The sequence below is a fragment of the Mirounga leonina genome, unplaced genomic scaffold (genome assembly GCF_011800145.1).
Source record: "Mirounga leonina isolate KUSES-001 unplaced genomic scaffold, KU_Mleo_1.0 Mir_152, whole genome shotgun sequence".
NCBI classification, from domain to species: Eukaryota; Metazoa; Chordata; class Mammalia; order Carnivora; family Phocidae; genus Mirounga; species Mirounga leonina.
The window spans coordinates 3,968,328-3,987,012 of NW_023270380.1; the positions used below are offsets into that span (position 1 = coordinate 3,968,328).

Below are 18,685 nucleotides of genomic sequence, written 5' to 3' on the forward strand. Positions count from 1 at the left end.
GGAGTACATGACAGCGGGGAGGGTCAGAGGGAGAAGCAGATTCCCCGCCGAGCAGGGAGCCTGATGCGGGACTCGATCCCGGAACTCCAGGATCATGACCTGAGCCTAAGGCAGTCGCTTAACCAACTGAGCCACCCAGGCGCCCCTGTTGGCTGTTTTAAATTAAGGCAGCTCCTCATACCCACCCAGAGATGTTCCTTGACAAAATGCTCTTGACAGTGTTTTAAGTGATTCTTTTCATTTCTTCATTTTTAAATTATTTTGCCCCCTTTTCCCTTTGTCACACTAATATACTGAAGTTACTGCTGACCAATCTGGTGAGTCCAGTACATTCTTGCAAGTCAGCAAATCTTGGTGCCACTCACATACCCTTGTGCCTGGCAGGTGACAACTGACTGTCTCCCTCTACAACAGAGAGGTTACAATGGGCTATAAAGTTATGACCCACACTAGCTAGTTATAAACTATAGCTATAAACTGTGACCGATGACTTCAACGTGTCTAAAAATGGGGATAAATCAATCCTTCCGCCATCTGCTGGATCACAGAGCAAGGGAAGAGCTACCAGAGAAATTCCTGAGGTTTCTTATCTGGAAGTTCTGACACTATCTGGATTACCAGGCTATGACATGATCATGACCAAAAATAGCCCCGAGAACTCCTAAGGCAATCAAGCATGGGTTTAGGTCTAAGTGAGCAAAGCCATGAAGCAAAGTTCAAGGGTTCAGAGGTCCTAAAGGTTCAGCAGTTTCTGCTACATCCCTGCCCAGCACCCGCCCCCCAAAAAAACACTTTGTGGAGGATGGGAGGGCCGTGAAGTCTTCTTCCTGGTCCCCAGTCAGCTTAAGCTGGAGCAGCATAAATTTCAGGACTGAATGATCTAAATTCATCTTCCCCAATACTAAATAACCAATTACTATTTTTATAAAACACAGTTCTAATTCTCTCCACTTTAACTTTCTTGTTCTGGGACAATACTGCATACTCCAAGGTACACTCTTCCCCCTTTCTGTTAATTGTGGTAAAAGAGATATAATGTAACATCTACCATAGTAACCATTCTTGAGTGTATAGTTCTACCGCATTCAAACATTCACATTGGTTGTGTACACCCTCTGGTGTAAAGGATGCCTACCACTGCATCATTTTTTTTTTTTAACGAGGGATATATTACTGACCTCTCACTTCCCGTTGCTGATACTCTCTGTTTTTAAGAACGGGGTGTGAAATCCACATCCATGGATGGTGCTTGCGGAGCTGAGGGAGCATATAATGGGTCACAAATCCCACCGAGCCAGCCAGGGCAAACAGCACAACACTGAGAAATGGCTGTGATACAAGAGGGCAAATCTCATTGTTTAGCCTCGCAGGAGAGGGGAGGGATGCCCATGAATAATCCATAACACCACTGCCCTTTCCCTCTTCCCTCTAGCAGAACAGAGAGGCAACCCCAGTTCTTGTTACAGGCTTCTGAACGTTTCTTCCACACGAAACCCACCTGGGTTACGAGCCACTAAGTGGGGGGTAGAGAGCTGGCCCCAGGAAGTTCAAAGGCCAAGGGAACTCTGCCCTTTGGCTTTGTTGCCATTGTTTTTTAAAAGAAGAGGTCGAGAATAACAAATGTAACTAATAGACTTTCCTTTGTTGGAAGGAATGCCTAAGCATATAATACTTTTATAAGGAGACAGTAACTGTTGAAACTTCAAGCCAGAAATCCCATCTAGAGCTCTCCACGTTTGTTTTTCTAACTGGAAATTAAGTTCCAAAGCTCCTTTTGGCTCCGGGACCTCTGTCTGACTCCTGACATGGTAATGCCTCCAGTCTCTGCTCCCCACAGTGTGCCATCAGCCTGTCTTACTACCCCCGGGTCCCAGGATGTGTGTTGTTGCTCTAGCCAACAACACCACTCCCCAGGTGCAGGAAAACAAGGATAAAGCACTTGAACCAAATCTGCCATGTGCACCAAGTTTCATCTTGGACATAACCCTTCACAGCACATAGATATGCTCCTTAAACCTCTCAGCTGGAGTTTTGTTTTCCTCCCCTGGCTCCATTATCCTGCCAGTACCCTGGAACTCCACAACGGGCTCTGTTATTAGGGAAACTAAGGAGGTGGGGAGAGTATAAAGTCGAAAGGATACGTACTCGCAAGGACAGGAACACGGTGCTGGCACTGACTGCAAATGAGAGAACAGCAGCCCCCGAGCAGATAATGAGATCCGATTTTAAGATATCCTTCTGCAAAGAGAGAACCAACTATAAAGGCTGCTCCTCTTTGTCTCTCTCAGCAACACTGTAGTCACCAGTCAAGTCAGGTGACAGGATCCTGACTCTGGATAACCTACTGTCTCAGCGTGTCACTTACCTGGTATGTTCCCAGTGGCACATACTGGGACCATCAGTGAGAACAAGGTGAAGGGTGGGGAAAGGGGGACGCACAGGGCAAGGTTAGCCTGCACCTGCTACCCACGGCAGAAAAACAGTTTCTACACGTATGAGAAGCATAAGGTTCTTCTCTACAAACAGAGATCAGATACAAGACCCCATGGTCTGATAAAGGAGGATAAAGTGCTAATCATCTCGACTTGGCTTTAGCATAGCTTGTATGCAAGCTGTTTGCCAAATACAAGCCTCTTACACATTCACTTATTTCTTTGGACCAGAACAGATTTCACATTTTAGTTGCTAATAAATTTTCCATCTCAGAAAATTGTAGCCGTGAGCAGGGGCTGGGGGAAAACAAAGCAACATTAAACCAAAGAATGTTATTAATACTGCATTAATATTATATGGAGGATGGCTTGTTAGTGCAAATCAAGCACAATACTGCTGGCTGATAGATCTAAAAGAGACACAAAGGACCATCAAATTTTTTCTTTCTACAGAGGCCAACTTGCTGTGGTACACAATTATTGAACATTTTAAGGTACCACACACCTGAAAACTCTGAAACCATCATTATAAATATATCAATATCTCATATTGAAAAGGAATTATGCCTCTTAAATAATTGTTTTGAATGCTCTCTGCCAGAAAATTGTATCTGTGTACATGTTTCCCTACATCTCCCTCCCCCTTTTTTCTTTTCTTGTTTTTAAAATTAAAATGTGGTGTTCTTGCAAGTCATGCTGCTGGCATTCTGACTGAATTGACACCCAAAGTGATAGGAAGGAATCAGAAAGACAGCTTAAATGGAATAATAATGACCTTGAACAATATGATGAAAAAGTCAACACGCTTGGTTAAAGTAATTAATAATACAGTGAAGAGGGGCGCCTGGGTGGCTCAGTTGGTTGAGCGTCTGACTCTTGGCTTCAGCTCAGGTCGTGATCTCAGGGTCATGGGATCAAGTCCCACATCGCGCTCCACACTCAGCAGGGACTCTGTTTGAGATCCTCTCTCTCCCTGTCCTTCTGTCTTCTCTTCCCCCTGCTCCTCTCCGCCTTATAAAATCTTTTAAAAAATAATAGTACAGTGAAGAGATATATTCTCAATGTCAATTTACCAATTATCTGCTAAAGTTGTCTTACAATTCATATACAGGTACTGAATATGGGAGAAATCATATAGTGATAAACTAACTTCTAGATTTATCCTTAGTAATGGTATGAATAATTTGGTTAAAAAATGGTAAGAATTTCCCTGATTTTTAAGTAGGGCAAATCATTGGCTTTTTTCATTCTGAATCTATAAAATTTCTGTGATCACAGGTTTTCACCAGAAATTTACTATTAATAAATGGCCAAAATTCAGGTATCTCCTTTCATTCCAAAGATTTATAAAAGGCCAGACCTTCCCGAAGGAAAGATCTATAACTCATTGAGTCTTTAGGCTATGAAAAGAAGTTAATTTTTCCTTCCTAGTTTTCACTGATGTGGTTTTATGTCATTTAAAAATCACTGAATGCTAACCCAAAAGGAAGATAAACACTTTCCCAAATTTTCTAATTTAAAATTAAGTGTTATCTATAATTGACCAACCATCCTTGCCTAAAGGCAAAACAGTGGGCCATCAGGGGAATTGCCAGGGAGGGGAGGGTTACATTTCTCAAAGCAAAAGGGAGAATGAGCTCTGATTATTGTTATTTTTTTCACAGTTGGATGACATACAGGAATTTCATTGATTTTTGTCAGTGTCATGAGTATCCCTTGTAAATACAAACGATTGCCCAGCCTTTATTTATTAGAATGTTCTTCCTGCCAATTGCTTTTCTGTATTGTAATTTTTAAACAGCTCTATGGAGGTATGCCTGACATACAAAACCCTGCATATATATATAAAGTGTACCATGTGATGAGTTTTGACATACGAACATCCACATGAAATCCAAAATCATAATTAGGGTAAGTAGCACAGCCATCACACCCCAAAGTCTACTCTCCTGATCTTTGCTAACCTATGCCCCCTTCTCTCCTCTGTCCACAGACAATCACTGATCTGCACCATAACGATGGTTTATTCCATTCCCTAGAATGTGATATAAATAGAATTGTAGAATATGTATTCTTCCTTGCTCTGGCTTCTTTCACTCAGTGTAATTATTCTGATAGTAATCCATGTTGTTGTCTGTATGAATAGTCTATGGCTGTTTATGGCTGTGTAATATTCCTTGGTGTACACACAGCATGGTGTATTAATCCATCCACCTGTGGGTAGACATTCGATTTATTTCCAGTTTCTGGTGATTACCAATAAATATTCATGGCCATGTCTCTGGACATGGGCTTTCATTTCTCTTTGTAAATGCTTTTAGTAGAATGGCTGGAACACATGGTGGGTTTAGACTTAACTTCTTAAGAAACTGCCACACAGTTTTCCAAAGTCCTCGGAAACTTTTTGCATTCTCACTGGCACTGTGTGAGAGTTGCAATTACTCCATGTCCTTGCCTACTCTTGGTGTGGTCAGTATTCTTTATTTTAGCCATTCCAGGGTTGTGTAGCATAGTAGTCCTCAGCCAGGGACAATTTTACCTCCCCAGGAACATTTGGCAATGTCTTGAGACATTGTTGACTATTACATTTCAGGGAGAGGGAGAGTGACCTTGGCATCTGGTGGGTGGAGGCCAGGGATACAGCTAAATATGCTACAATGCACAGGACAGTCCCTGACCACAGAATTATGAGGCCCAGGATGTCAATAATGTGAGGTTGAGAAATCTTGCTGTAGTGGTATCTAATTAAGGCTTTAATTTGCTTTTTCCAATGGCTACTGATGCTGACCATTATTTTACATACTTAGTTTTTAAAATACCATTTACAGTAGCATAAAAAATATGAAATACTTAGGGATAAATTTGACAAAAATGTACAAGACCTGTACATTGAAAACTACAAAACCCTGCTGGGAGGAACTAAAGAAATAAATGGAGAGACATACCATGTTCATGGATTTGAAGATTCAGTATTGCTAAGAAATCAACTCTTACCAAACTGATAGATCCAGTGGATTTGATCAGGAGATCAAATCCTAATAGGATTTTTTTGTACAACTGGCAAGCTAGTTCAAAAATTACTTGGAAATGCAATGGACCTAGAAAAGGTAGAGCAACTTTCAAAAGGAAGAACTAAGTTGGAAGATATACAATATCTGATTTCAAGGCTTATTACAAACCTGCAGGAATCAGGTATTGATGGTATTGGAGCAAAAATATATTTAGATCAAGAGAACAAAGAGCCCCGATCAGAATATATACAGTCAATGGATTTTAAACAAAAGTGCCAAGATGAAATGACAGCTTTTCCCTAAGTGAGGGAAAAGATCATTTTTTCAACAAAAGTAACTGGAACAACTAACTGGATAGCTATCTACAAAAAGACCGAAACAACAAAAAAACCTTGACACTTCCTTCATGTCACATACAAAACTTAACTCAATGTGCATTATAAACCTAATTTAAACTATTGAATTTCTCAAAGAAAGCATAAGAGGAAATCTTAAGTGACCTTGGGATTGGCAAAGCTTTCTTAAATAGAACACCAAAAGGTGGAGGTTTAAAAGAAAAGAAGTCATTAAATTGGAGTTCATGAAAATTTTAAACATTTGCTCTTCAAATGAATAAAATGAAAAGGCAAGCCAGGGACTGAGAAAAATAATTGCAAAACATATATCCAACAAAGAACTTTTATCTATATTAATATATAAAGAACTTTAAATATAAAAAAAAAGAACTTTAGAAATCAATAAGAAGAAGTCAAACCATTTTTCTCCACCCCCATTCCCAACTGCAAATGGGCAAAGTTTTGAACAGACTCTTCACCAAACGTGATAGCAAATGGTAATTATTGAGCTTTTCAAGCTAGTGTTAATTTTTTTTAAGATGTATTTATTTATTTGAGAGAGAGAAGGGGAGAGAGAGAGAGAGAGAAAGAGAGAAGGAGCGGGGGGAGAAACAGAGGGAGAGGGAGAAATGGACTCCCTGCTGAGCAGGGAGCCTGATGCGGGGTTCGATCCCAGGACTCTGGGATCATGACCTGAGCCGAAGGCAGATGCTGAACCAACTGAGCCACCCAGGTGCCCCTCAAGCTAGTGCTAATTAATGAAACCACAGACCACTCTGTTAACATGGGTAAAAGTAACATCAGCAAAATAAAAAGAAAATAGCTCCCTCTTTCCCTACAGACACCAAAAAGCTGGTATTATTCTACTCCAAAAATTTTATTCCTGAAAATATTTTTTTTTCATAGAAACATGTTGTATACATGTGCCTTTACAAAAAGTATGAAGTGCAGCAGATTCTGATAAACACATTCATTCATGAAACAATACTGTACTTACTAATGCACAAGTACTATTCTTACAAACATCTCCTTTTCGTGTGCATTGAATTGTGTGTCTTAAATGCAGTACAGGGTAGCAAATGTGAAAATATTATTTTTTAAAAGCAATCTTGAGAACACCTGGACCTCAGAGACGGTTGCATCCTATGAAAATAGACTTTAAAACTGTGAAAAGTTTGTAATTTTGGTTTTCTTATTAAATGACTTTGCTGATTTTAATATATATTATACATCTCTGTTTCTAAAAGACGTAAGTATGTGTGAGGTTTTAGTTTTAGTTTTGTTTTACAAAAGGAGAATTACTGGTGCTGCCTTCTTCCTTCACATGCTTGAAGGCTAATAACTCCGAGTCTGTTGAATCACTTATTTAAACAAAAGGTTTAGAATCTTTGCTTCATTTTGATAAATATCCTGAGTCTTAAAAGTGAACCATATGATGTTAGGTGTTACAAAAATCAGAATACAAAATACCTGAGCAAGATGCAAATTTAGGTCTCTGTAATTTTTTAGTATTAATTACTGTTTCCATTATAGGATAACATAATATTGTAGTGCTCTACAACACGAAGAAAGGGTAGATCATTTGTGATCACTATAGCCTGACACTAACAATATTAGCATTTTTATGCTTTCTGGGCCAGTATTTTTGCCTGTGAATGCTGAGGCATGGTTCTAGCTGTCATCATGATGTATATGGGTTTATCTATGCATATTTTATAAAGGTCTAATCGTACTGTGCATATAATTTTGTACCTTTTTCAACTGTACTTTCTTTTGTAAGCACTATATATATGTATATTATTGTAAGACTTATTAATAGTCACTTAATGACGAACTAATTGTCCATCTTGTGATGCCATAAACATATACACATACAAACAGTGCCAGAGTGGAAACTCAAAACATTAATTTCATGAATGAAAATGAATGTGCCATATTTAGTGCAAGCATTCCCTGACTTCTAGGTATTAGGTTATTTTCCATTTTTTACCATGATGAATTATGCTGCAGTCATGATCTTTATGCACCTAAATCATTTTTTTTCATATTTTAAATTCATTCTCTAGAAAAACTGACAAATCAATTTATTTATATTATAGGTTATGAATTTTATAATTCTTGACAAATTATGCTTTTCCAGATGATTGTAATAATTTACACAAATATAAACAATATCTAAGAAATCTCATCTTGTCCCAGTTGGTAATATCACTAATTTATCCTGTGCTGACTGAGTGGACAAAAAAAGAATGCCATCTAGGGGCACCTGGGTGGCTTAGTCAGTTAAGCATCTGACTCTAGATTTCGGCTCAGGTCATGATATCAGGGTCGTGAGATGCAGCCCTGGGCCCGGCTCTGCGCTGGGCATGGGGCCTGCTTGAGATTCTCTCCCTCTCCCTCTGCCCCTCCCCCCTGCTCATGCGCATGCGCTCTCTCTAAAAAAAAAAAAAGCCATCAAACTTTAATTTGCATTTCTTTCTGTATAAGTAGGGTAAATAGAATTCTCACAGTTACTTGTAAATATTTTGTCCCTAAATGAAATATATATATTGATATCATTTGCTTATAGAGTTTAAAAAATTAAACTGTGAGTTGTTGGTATAAGAAAGATATTTAACTTTTGTCAAATTTGCAGTGAATATTTTACCAAATTATTTAATTTTATTGCCTTTAAGCATATAGACGTTTAAAAGTTTTATGTACTCACATCTAACTATGTGTGTATGTGTGAGTGTTTTATTTCTTTTCATTTTATAAATTCCAAGCCTGGAAAATTATCCCTTTTCTAGAATTTGAATAAATGTTTGATTTTATTTAATACTTTTTGAAAATTTCTTTTACATTTTTAAAATTGTGAGCCAGGCATATAAGAAAGTGCTTAAAATACATATGTACAATTTAAAAAATAATTATAAAGTGAACATCTCAGTGACTACCAACTGATTAAGAAATCTAGTGTTTCTAGTACCCAAGAAATCCCTTATGTGGCTCCCTGATCACAAACCCTTCTTTCCCCTCTTGGGGGTCCATATCAACTATCCTGACTGTGGTGAAAGTAAGCTTCTTACTCTTTAAACAAGAATGATTTGCTCCTTATGTATGTAATGTAAGCAATTTGGTTGACCTATTTTTACCCAATAGATGGCACCAGACTAGACATATTTGTTTATGTCTTGCTTCCTTTGCTCAACATTTACGTGGCTAAGACTCACCCATACCATTGCATATGGCTATGGTAAGGTCTCTTCTTTTGCTGTATACTACGCATTCCACTGTTGGTGCAATTTCCAATGGCTTCAGCTTAGGGCCCTTATGAATAAATGCAATGAGGAAAAATCTTATATGTGTATTCTGGTACAAAGGTGCAAGATTTGCTCCAGGGTAAATATCTAGGAGTAGAATTGCTGGCTGTAGTGTGTGTCTTCAACTTTTATGATACCAAATTGTTTCCAAAACAGATATACTAATTTACACTACCACCAACAGTATATAAGAGTTCCCTTGCTCTACACTTAATATTGTGAGAACTTTTCATTTTTTGTCAGTCTAGTAAGTATGAAATGGTAACTTGGTGTGGTTTTAGTGTGGAGTTTCCTGATTATTAATTAGTTTGCATATGTATTCATGGTTTGGGCTATTTTTATTTTCTCCCTGCCGAAGTGCATGTACAAGTCTTTTGGCCATTTTTAATTGAGATATCTGGCTTTCTTATTGATTTATAACAATTTTATATTCATCTCAACACTAGTGCTTTATCTACTATACATATTTTAAAAATTGTTTCCCATTCTGTAGCTTATTTTTTTAAATCTCTTTTTGGGTATTATTTGATTAAATCAAAGGTCATAATTGTAATGAACTTCCTTATTTTTTCTTGTTTAAAACACTCTTTCCTACCCTAGATTTATCATAAAGATAACTTCCTTTATTATGATTCTAAGCACTTTCAGGTTTTATCATCTAGTATTTAGGTTTATAACCCATCTGGAATTGACTTTTAATCAGAGTTTCACACAGGAGTCCTGTTATGTTTTGTTACTGATGAAGAACTGTTTTTTATCATTCTGTTTTTCCCTTCCGTACAGGAAGGAAGTTACATACTATGTTTCTATTCCTTTAGCAGTTACACCAAACATTCCAACATGCATACTTCACTTATCACCGTCTTGAGTTAATCAGTACCTTTATTTGTCTCTTGGACATTACTAAGAATTTTTAAGTCTTGGGTCCCTTTCTCCTTTCATCCAAAGTTGTGGGTTATCCTCTTCTTATGGTTTTATACAGTTAATGTTTGTTTAAATTTCTCTTTGCACTTTCGTGCAAATTAGACTTCCCATCTGAGACCATCTGAAAAATATTCCTCAGCATTACATTTAGTGAGAGTCTCTCAGCTTCTGCTTGTCTAAAATATTCTTATTTTGCTCACCTTTGAAGATATTTTCACTGGGCATAGAATTCTACCTTGGCAGTTACCTTTTTTTACAGAACATTAAATACATCAAACATCTGCCTTCTATGATTGATTTTGATAAGGGAGCTTTCTGTTTGTCATTCGTTTGAATGTAATCCGTTCATTTTGTTTGACTGCTTTAAGATGGTCTGCGTCTTTGGTGTCTGCAGTTTCACTATGGTTTTTCCAGTGTGGATTCCTGTGTTTTACTCTGCATGTGATTCACTGGGATGCTTGAATCTCCAGATTAGTATCTTTCATCACATCTGGTAAATTCTCAGATATGATCTCATCAGACATTGATCATGCTCCAGTCTCTCTCTCCCCTGTTTTTCTGAAATTCTTACTAGATATATGTTAGATCTTCTTACTCTCTTTCACATGTCTTCATCTTTATTTTGTATTTCTTAATTTTATGTCTGTCATTGTTACCCCCGAGATACTTTCTTCTTTTAGTTCACTAATTCTTTCATCAAAGGCATCTAATCTCCTGTGTGTGTGTGTGTGTGTGTGTCTGTGTTTTGTTTTGTTTTCTTCAACTGCTTCATTTTCTGGTTTTTTGTTTAGGAAGGTCTATTTGGTTCTCTTTCAAACATGCTGGATCATTTTAATATTTTCTATTGTCTATAAGTTTTACCTTTCATTCCTTTAAACACAGTAGGTATAGTTGTTTTAAAATCTGTGTCTGGGGGCGCCTGGGGGGCTCAGTCAGCTAAGCATCTGCCTTCGGCTCAGGTCATGATCTCAGGGTCCTGGGATCAAGCCCCAAGTTGGGCTCCTTGCTCAGCGGGGAGCCTGTTTCTCCCTCTCCCTCTGCCCTCTGCCCCCCCCCCATGCTCTCTCTCTCTCATGTCCTTTCAAATAAACTCTTTAAAAATAAATAAATAAAATAAAATAAAATCTGTGTCTGATAGTTCCAGTATGTGAAGTACTTAAAGACCTGTTTCTACTGGTTCTTTGTTTCCTTGTGTAGTTTAATTTTTTTTTTTTTTTTTTAATTGAGAGCTGCTCATTTTCCTTAGAAAACTTGTTTGGGGAACACTTGGAGACCTAGGAGGAAAGAATCCTCTAAAGAGGATTCATGTTTGGTTTTGCCATGAGGTGTTTTTCCAGTGGGGGCCACTTCAATCTCGATTCATAAATTTAGCGTTTTTGTGCCATGCAGGTGTTAGAACTAGGACTGAAAACCTGCAGCAGACTACATCTCAAGGATTCTGTTGTAATGTTCAACACCAAGGTGCGTCTGCTTGCATTCCTCTGGCGCTGAGGATGGGAGAGATTTCTTCTGGTTCATCCTCCCTCTGAAGGTGGGTGCTTCAGTGCCCCAGCTTGATGAGTGCATGTTCTCACATCACACACCCGCCTTGGCAGCCTTGGGCTTTAGTTTCTCTGCCCCACAGCTTGAGGGCTGACAACTAAGGCTCAGGATCCCCTGGTTGGGCAGACGCCCTTGAGGCAAAAGAAGCTTCTTGCTCTGCTTCCTCCTGGCTCCCTGTTCACTTAAATTTTGACTTTGACTTAATAATTCCTTATCTTTTTGTCAGTTTTTTGTCACATTTAAGAAGAATTTTTTTTTTGTATTTTATTCAGAATTTTCGTTTAAATCAGGAGAGAGTTTGGTTAAAATAATTCAGCCTGCCATAGTATCAGACATGGAAAAGTCTCATTTGCTCTTTGTCTTTTTAACTTACATTGGTGTTTGGTAAGGGATCAGCACACAAAATTATTTTTTCCCCTCCCACTGCTAAACAATGACCTCAACACCATACACTGATTAATCCATTCTTGATTGTGACATTTAATTTTCACATAATACATTTGTATAAAAATTTGCCTCCTTTCTGTGTTTTACTGATTCACTAATCCCATCCTCTAGTCTTGGATGAGTCTCATAATTTTTTTCTGATTATTCAATCTTTACAATATACTCTTATATCTCAAAGTGCTAAGTTCCTCTTTCTTATTCTTCTTTTTCAGATTTTTTTAAAAACTATTATTAATGGCTATTCTTCTAAATGAACCTTAGAATCATTTCCCCAAGTTGTGAATATAATTCCTCTGGAACTGTTTTGAATGATATTAAACCTATAAATTTATTAGAAAGAATTGGCATTTAATAAATCTCGACCTTCCTATCCAAAATCAAGTCATGTCTATTTATCACCACTTATTCAGAACTTCATTTACATTTTAATAGACTGCTGTGGTTTTCTTTATTTCTGACACTCCTTGTTAAAATCATTCCCATTATCAATTTATATATTTTGTTGCTATTGTGAGTAGGATCATGTTTTCATTATATTTTCTAAGGTTATTTCTGATGTGTTAGAATGCTCTTGCTTTTTGAAATTTCCTTGTCTCTAGGGGTATTTATGAATTCTCATATTGATTATAGTTGATTTTAATAAACTTTTCTGTGCATTCTACATATACACAATAATGTAATCTACATTTTTTTTTTCCTTTAGGACTTAACACGAGCCAGAACTTCCAAAACAATCTTCAATAATATTAATGTTTTGGTTCCTATTTTATTGGTGATTCCAAGCATGTTTAACTAATAAATATATTGGCGCTTAGCACATTGAACGTTTTAAATCCATTGTGACATTTTATGTGGCACTTCGTGCTCCAACCCTAAAAAGAAACTCAAGAAGCCTTGGTCCCACACTATACAACCCAGCAGATGTAGACAGCATGGCCCCTGAAAAACCTAGGTGATACAACCAATGGTTAAAAAGAAGATGGTTGAACGATAAAAAAGAGGTCTTTGTTTTGTTGTTTTGTCTACTTTTTGTTTCTAGGAAATGAGAAAAATAGATACAATGGAAGTAACACAGCTGAATGGGTGAAGAGGGTAGAGATTGATGAGGATGAGTGAGGATAGAAAAAGAAAGACCAGGCTCCTAAGGCAGGTGGATAAGAGGGAACTAAGCGGAAAGTTTACATTGCTATTAACTATCATGTTTTGGTAATGAACTGAGTGCATAGTTGGCATTGTGCATACGAGAATGTATAGGCCCACTGATGGAGTGCTGGGCATCTCTGTTTCTAGATCGAGGTCCCTGGAAGCTCAGTCTGAGGGGACAGTCTTGTAAACATGCAGGCCCCATCACAGGCCAAATGAATTGGAATAGGAACAAGGGCTGGAAACCTGATCTAAGGAGGCTCCTTAGGGGCTACTCATACAAAGTGAACTTGAAGAAAAGAGAGAGAGAACGAAAATCGGAGACAAGAAGGGAAACCTTGTATTTGCACTGGGCACAAAAGGTTTTATGCACCAAACTGTAAAAGCTGAATCTGGTAGTCCTGTTAAAATATTATCATTAGACCAGAAGACTTTTCAGAGCAAAGAACACACACCACATTAAATCACCTACAAGCTATGTGCTCTGCATTACACAAAGCATTTCAAAATGAATGAAAACTGACTAAGGCAACACCTAGCCCACCGCATCTACTCATCCTAATGAAATGCTAGCAGCATCCGCCAAGCAAATTGCTTGTTGGATTTCATCGTTATTCGTACATTATTTTTCAATGCAATCAATCAGAAAGCATCTTCATCATTCATGAAATCAAGGAACATCTGGGGAGAACAATTTTTCTCAGACATCCACGGGAAAACTTTTGGGTTGACATCAGGCCATTCCCTGGCTTTTAGAGAAACTGACCCGGGAATGTCAGTTTAATCTTGCAAGTCTCCTGGCCTCAACACTGGAGATCAGGTTGTTGATGCTATGCTTCAATGTCAAATGTTTTCCTCCCTTTTTAGCTGCCATCCCATCAGCCCCACAGGTTCACTTCCTGCCCTGCTTTGCAAACATACCTCTGCTTTTAAAATTCATGAACCACGCCCTTATTCATAGTGACCTCGCTTTGGTTTCTTTTTGGTGTCAAAAAAGCCTCCAAGCTTCAGCTTCCCCTGCAGCCACATTCAAAGGCAGGGGGGGGGGGGGGGGGGCGGAGCTGAGTATGAATTTTTTACAATATTATCATGTTGACTGAATCCTGCACATTGTCTTGAAATTGCGGACTGCAGTTTAACTCGTCTAAATTCAATGCAATGTACTAAGCTTCGGGTGCAGGCACTGTGGAGACCAAGCCAAACGAGACTGCAGCTCCTGGCTGGAGGGGCTTGCAATCAATGGGTCATTAACTGCTGTTCTGTTGATCTGTCATTCCTAAAAAACACAGGACAAGCATGCCTTCCAGACAGCAGTCCGCTTCAAGCTCAACACACAAATGATTGGGAGATTACATAATCGAGGAACAATTACTTTTTAAAGTAGTAATGTTTGGAAGTTGATACCAAAGAGGCTACACCTGCTCAAAGGATGTTCGACACCACCCCAAACCGTTTTCCTGGTGGACAAAGAAAGAGCATCCTTCTTCTAAGTCTTTGTGCTCTGTTCTTCCTTCTTTTACTGTTTCCTTTTCCCTTCATGTGCTCCAACCAATATAGTTGCTCCCTTCTCCAAAACCCAAGGTCTCCTAACAAAGGCTGTGCCAATGTCAGCCTTCAACATGGGCAGAGTACTCTGAGCTTAGCATGAGGCTGAGGCCAGAAGAGGTGGAGAGGACTGCCTGGAGCACAGCAGGAACCAGCTTGGCGGAAGGTTTATTTGAGAAGTTTTTGGGTTTTTTTTTTAAAGATTTATTTATTTATTTGACAGAGAGAGACACAGAGAGAGAGGGAACACAAGCAGGGGGAGTGGAAGAGGGAGAAGCAGGCTCCCCGCCGAGCAGGGAGCCCGATGTGGGGCTCGATCCCAGAACCCCGGGATCATGACCTGAGCCAAAGGCAGACACTTAACGACTGAGCCACCCAGGCGCCCCTATTTGAGAAGCTTTGACTTGTGCACAGTGGGTCTGCGGCTTGGTGCCAGAAGGGGGCGGAATTGACTGAACTTGTTTCATTGGAATATCCAAGCAACTGCCATCAACTGAGGACCAAGGGAGTGCCTGTGGCGGGCAGAGCAATCTGCCTTCCAGAGGCTCTAGAAGGGTCCACACCCGCCAGGCTGCTCAACAGTCCACATGTCGGCTGTAGATGCACTAGTGACTCTCATTCCTGGCTAGCCGGAGCCCCACTGAGGACCTGAGCTTTGCCCACAGGTTCCATGCCATGTTAAGCAAAACCCTTACATACGTTATACAACACAAATATCTCACCACTGAGTCTTTCATCTTCTTGGGGAGAGGGTCTGCGGCCAATTCTTCCAGGTTTTGATGTAAACATTTAGGAAGCAATCTACAATGAATAAAGGACCTGAAAAGGAACAAATGCACAGCTTTTACTTTTTAAAATATGTGCATATTACAGTGTTTGAGGTAAACTGCCTCACCTGATACCTCACACTCCCAAATGGCAAGAGCAAGGGCTCTCTCTTTTAATGAATTCATAATAAAGGAAAAGAGGTACAGAGTCAAGTCATCACAAATATTCTGTTTTGATTTTCAGATTCCCTCTTCGTTAAAGGAGTCAAGTACAGGGTATGGGCACCCCAACTGCCAACAGCTAAGCTCACAGAGACTCTCTGTTTTGGTCAGCCCGCCAGGGCTTCATCCTCACAAAGAAATGGCAAGAAAATTCAAAACTCCAGCAAAATATTTGACAGGAAAAGCTATGCAAACCATATTTAATTTTTGTCCATTTCCTGTGCCTTTCATTTTGCTGCACGCCAGCAGCCTAAAATGATGGTTTCTCTGGCCCCCAAAGAGCTATGGCTATCCTAAGTCCAAATCTTCCGTAAGTTTGGAAAAATCACACGAGGTGATTGATTATCTGATCACGATCAGTTGGTTGATATCGGACACTCTGGCAACATTTCCAAGCATTTCCACTTCCAAAGTGCATATTTCTCTAAGATTTAAAAGACAAGATTAAAGGGAAGATAGAAAGTATATTTCAAGTGACTGAAGATGATTATTAAATACATTTTATTTATTTATTTATTTATTTATTTATTTATTTATTTATTTATTTGAGACAGAGAGAATGAGAGAGAGAGAGCACATGAGAGGGGGGAGGGTCAGAGGGAGAAGCAGGCTCCCTGCCGAGCAGGGAGCCTGATGCGGGACTCGATGCCGGGACTCCAGGATCATGACCTGAGCCAAAGGCAGTCGCTTAACCGACTGAGCCACTCAGGCACCCTAAATACATTTTAAATGTAGGCGCAAACTTCACTTTGAACCCAGAGGGCCCCGCTGTGTTGGGAACACAAAGCAACAGAACAAAAGACAAACCTTTCAGAGATGCCAGTCTAGTGTGTCCTCAGAGGAACCGCCTAGTGATGCTGCTTAATGGACCCCGAAAGGAGCCTGGTTGAGGTGGGAGCTGCCCACACAGTTCACCCAAGGGAAAGTCAAAAGCAGCACTTGGGAGCTAAAAGCCCTCTGTTCCCAACATTGTGCATTTTACTCCCAAAGCAGGAGAGCAAAGGTGAAATGCGTGCTGAAAGTCGACCCTTGATTTTCTTAGTGTTTGGTCCGTCCTGCCTTTCTCCCACCCTCCTCCAGTGGTTGGCTAGGTGAGCAGCCAAAAGTTCAACCCCTCCGAGCACCGCTCGGCCCTCTCCCCTCTGTGACAAGGCGGGGCGGCGGGAACCAGGCACAGCTGTGTGTGCCCCTTACTCACAGGAGCACAGAGGGGTCACTACTCTGCCTGCTCAGATGGTAGGAAAGAGCAACCAAGAGGCCACAGAAGGCTGAAAACAGCGCCGGGATGTGCTGTGTGCTCCACGGTTCCTAAGGAAAAGACATCAGATACCAAGTCATTCCACGGGGCAGTGCAAAACGTCAGGATCACTACCTACGAAACACTTGGGTGTGCGGCCCCGAGGTCCAGCCAGATGGATATGGTGTCCTGTGATTACTCCTGCCAGTGGACATACCAACACCTAAGGGACACAGAAACTTTGCCTATTTATGCACAATGATTTTTAAAAATTTTTCTAATCTTATTTTATTTAAATTCAATTAATTAACATATAGTGTATCATTAGTTTCAGATGTAGAGTTCAGTTATTCATCAGCTGTGTATAACACCCAGTGCTCATTACATCATGTGCCCTTCCTAATGCCCATCACTCAGTTACCCCATCCCCCCAGCCACCTCCCCTCCAGCAACCCTCAGTCTGTTCCCTATAGTTAAGTCTCTTATGGTTTGTCTCCCTCTCTGATTTTGTCTTATTTTCTTTTTCCCTCCCTTCCCCTATGCTCCTCTGTTTTGTTTCTTATATTCCACATATGAGTGAAACCATATGATATTTATCTTTCTCTGATTGACTTATTTCAAGTTGCATCCACGTCATTGCAAATGGTAAGATTTCATCCTTTCTGATGGCTGAGTAATATTCCATTGTATATACATATGCCACATCTTTATCCTTTCATCTTTTGATGGACATCTTGGCTCCTTTCTACACTTTGGCTATTGTGGACATTGCTGCTATAAACACTGGGGTGCAGGTGCCCCTTCGGATCCCTACATTTGTATCTTTGGGGTAAATACCCAGTAGTGTAATTGCTGGGTCGTAGGGTAGCTCTATTTTCAACTTTTTGAGGAACCTCCATACTGTTTTCCAGAGTGGCTGCACCAGCTTGCATTCCCACCAACAGTGTAAGAGGGTTCCCCTTTCTCTGAATCCTTGCCAACATTTGTTGTTTCCTGACTTGTTCATTTTAGCCATTCTGACTGGTGTGAGGTGGTATCTCACTGTAGTTTTGATTTGTATTTCCCTGATGCTGAGTGATGTTGGCATTTTTTCATGTGTCTGTTGGCCATTTGTATGTCTTCTTTGGAGAAATGTCTGTTCGTGTCTTCTGACCATTTCTTGACTGGATTATTTGTTTTTTCAGGTGTTGAGTTTGATAAGTTCTTTATAGATCTTCGATACTAGCCCTTTATCTGATAAGACATTTGCAAATATCTTCTCCCATTCTGTCGGTTGTCTTTTGGTTTTGTCAACTGTTTCCTTTGCTGTGCAAAAGCTTTATATCTCAATGAAGTCCCAATAGTTCATTTTTGCTTTGGTCTCCCTTGCCTTACAAACATTGACTTTGACATGGGATAAGATAGGGGTAGGGACATTACAAACTAATTGTACATATTTATGAGTCTATTTACTTAATCTTTTCTGAGAATATTTTTTACTTCATCTTTTCCAAAATTTAAGTTTTTATAAGATGTAACATTAAACATGTGTTGCCTCCTCTGAATTCATTGTAATGCTAATGATAAGAATTGCGTTTCCTAGTGTTTACTGAATCAATGGTTTAAAATGCCATCTAAACATGGCATTAAAGATCAACTAGGGGACTGAATGAAACTCGGTACAAATTAGACCCCTGAAGAAAGAGAAAGACGGTTCAAAATGAAAAGAGCCTGACAGTTCAGGCTTAACATGATAGCAGGACAGACGCCAGAGATCAATACACTGTACTTGGGGTGGA

The 18,685-nt window shown here is 39.5% G+C and overlaps 1 protein-coding gene across 1 annotated transcript in view; it reads right to left on the reverse strand.

Annotated features, from left to right (window-relative positions):
* PCNX2 (pecanex 2) overlaps positions 1-18,685 on the reverse strand; it is a 305,854-nt gene that overhangs the window by 150,489 nt on the left and 136,680 nt on the right. The window contains exons 16-19 of the mRNA XM_035008472.1: positions 16,869-16,978; positions 15,404-15,500; positions 2,146-2,238; positions 1,179-1,329 (exon numbers count right to left, since the gene is read on the reverse strand). Coding sequence (XP_034864363.1) covers positions 1,179-1,329; positions 2,146-2,238; positions 15,404-15,500; positions 16,869-16,978 — 451 coding nt within the window. The remainder of the gene's footprint in view (positions 1-1,178; positions 1,330-2,145; positions 2,239-15,403; positions 15,501-16,868; positions 16,979-18,685) is intronic.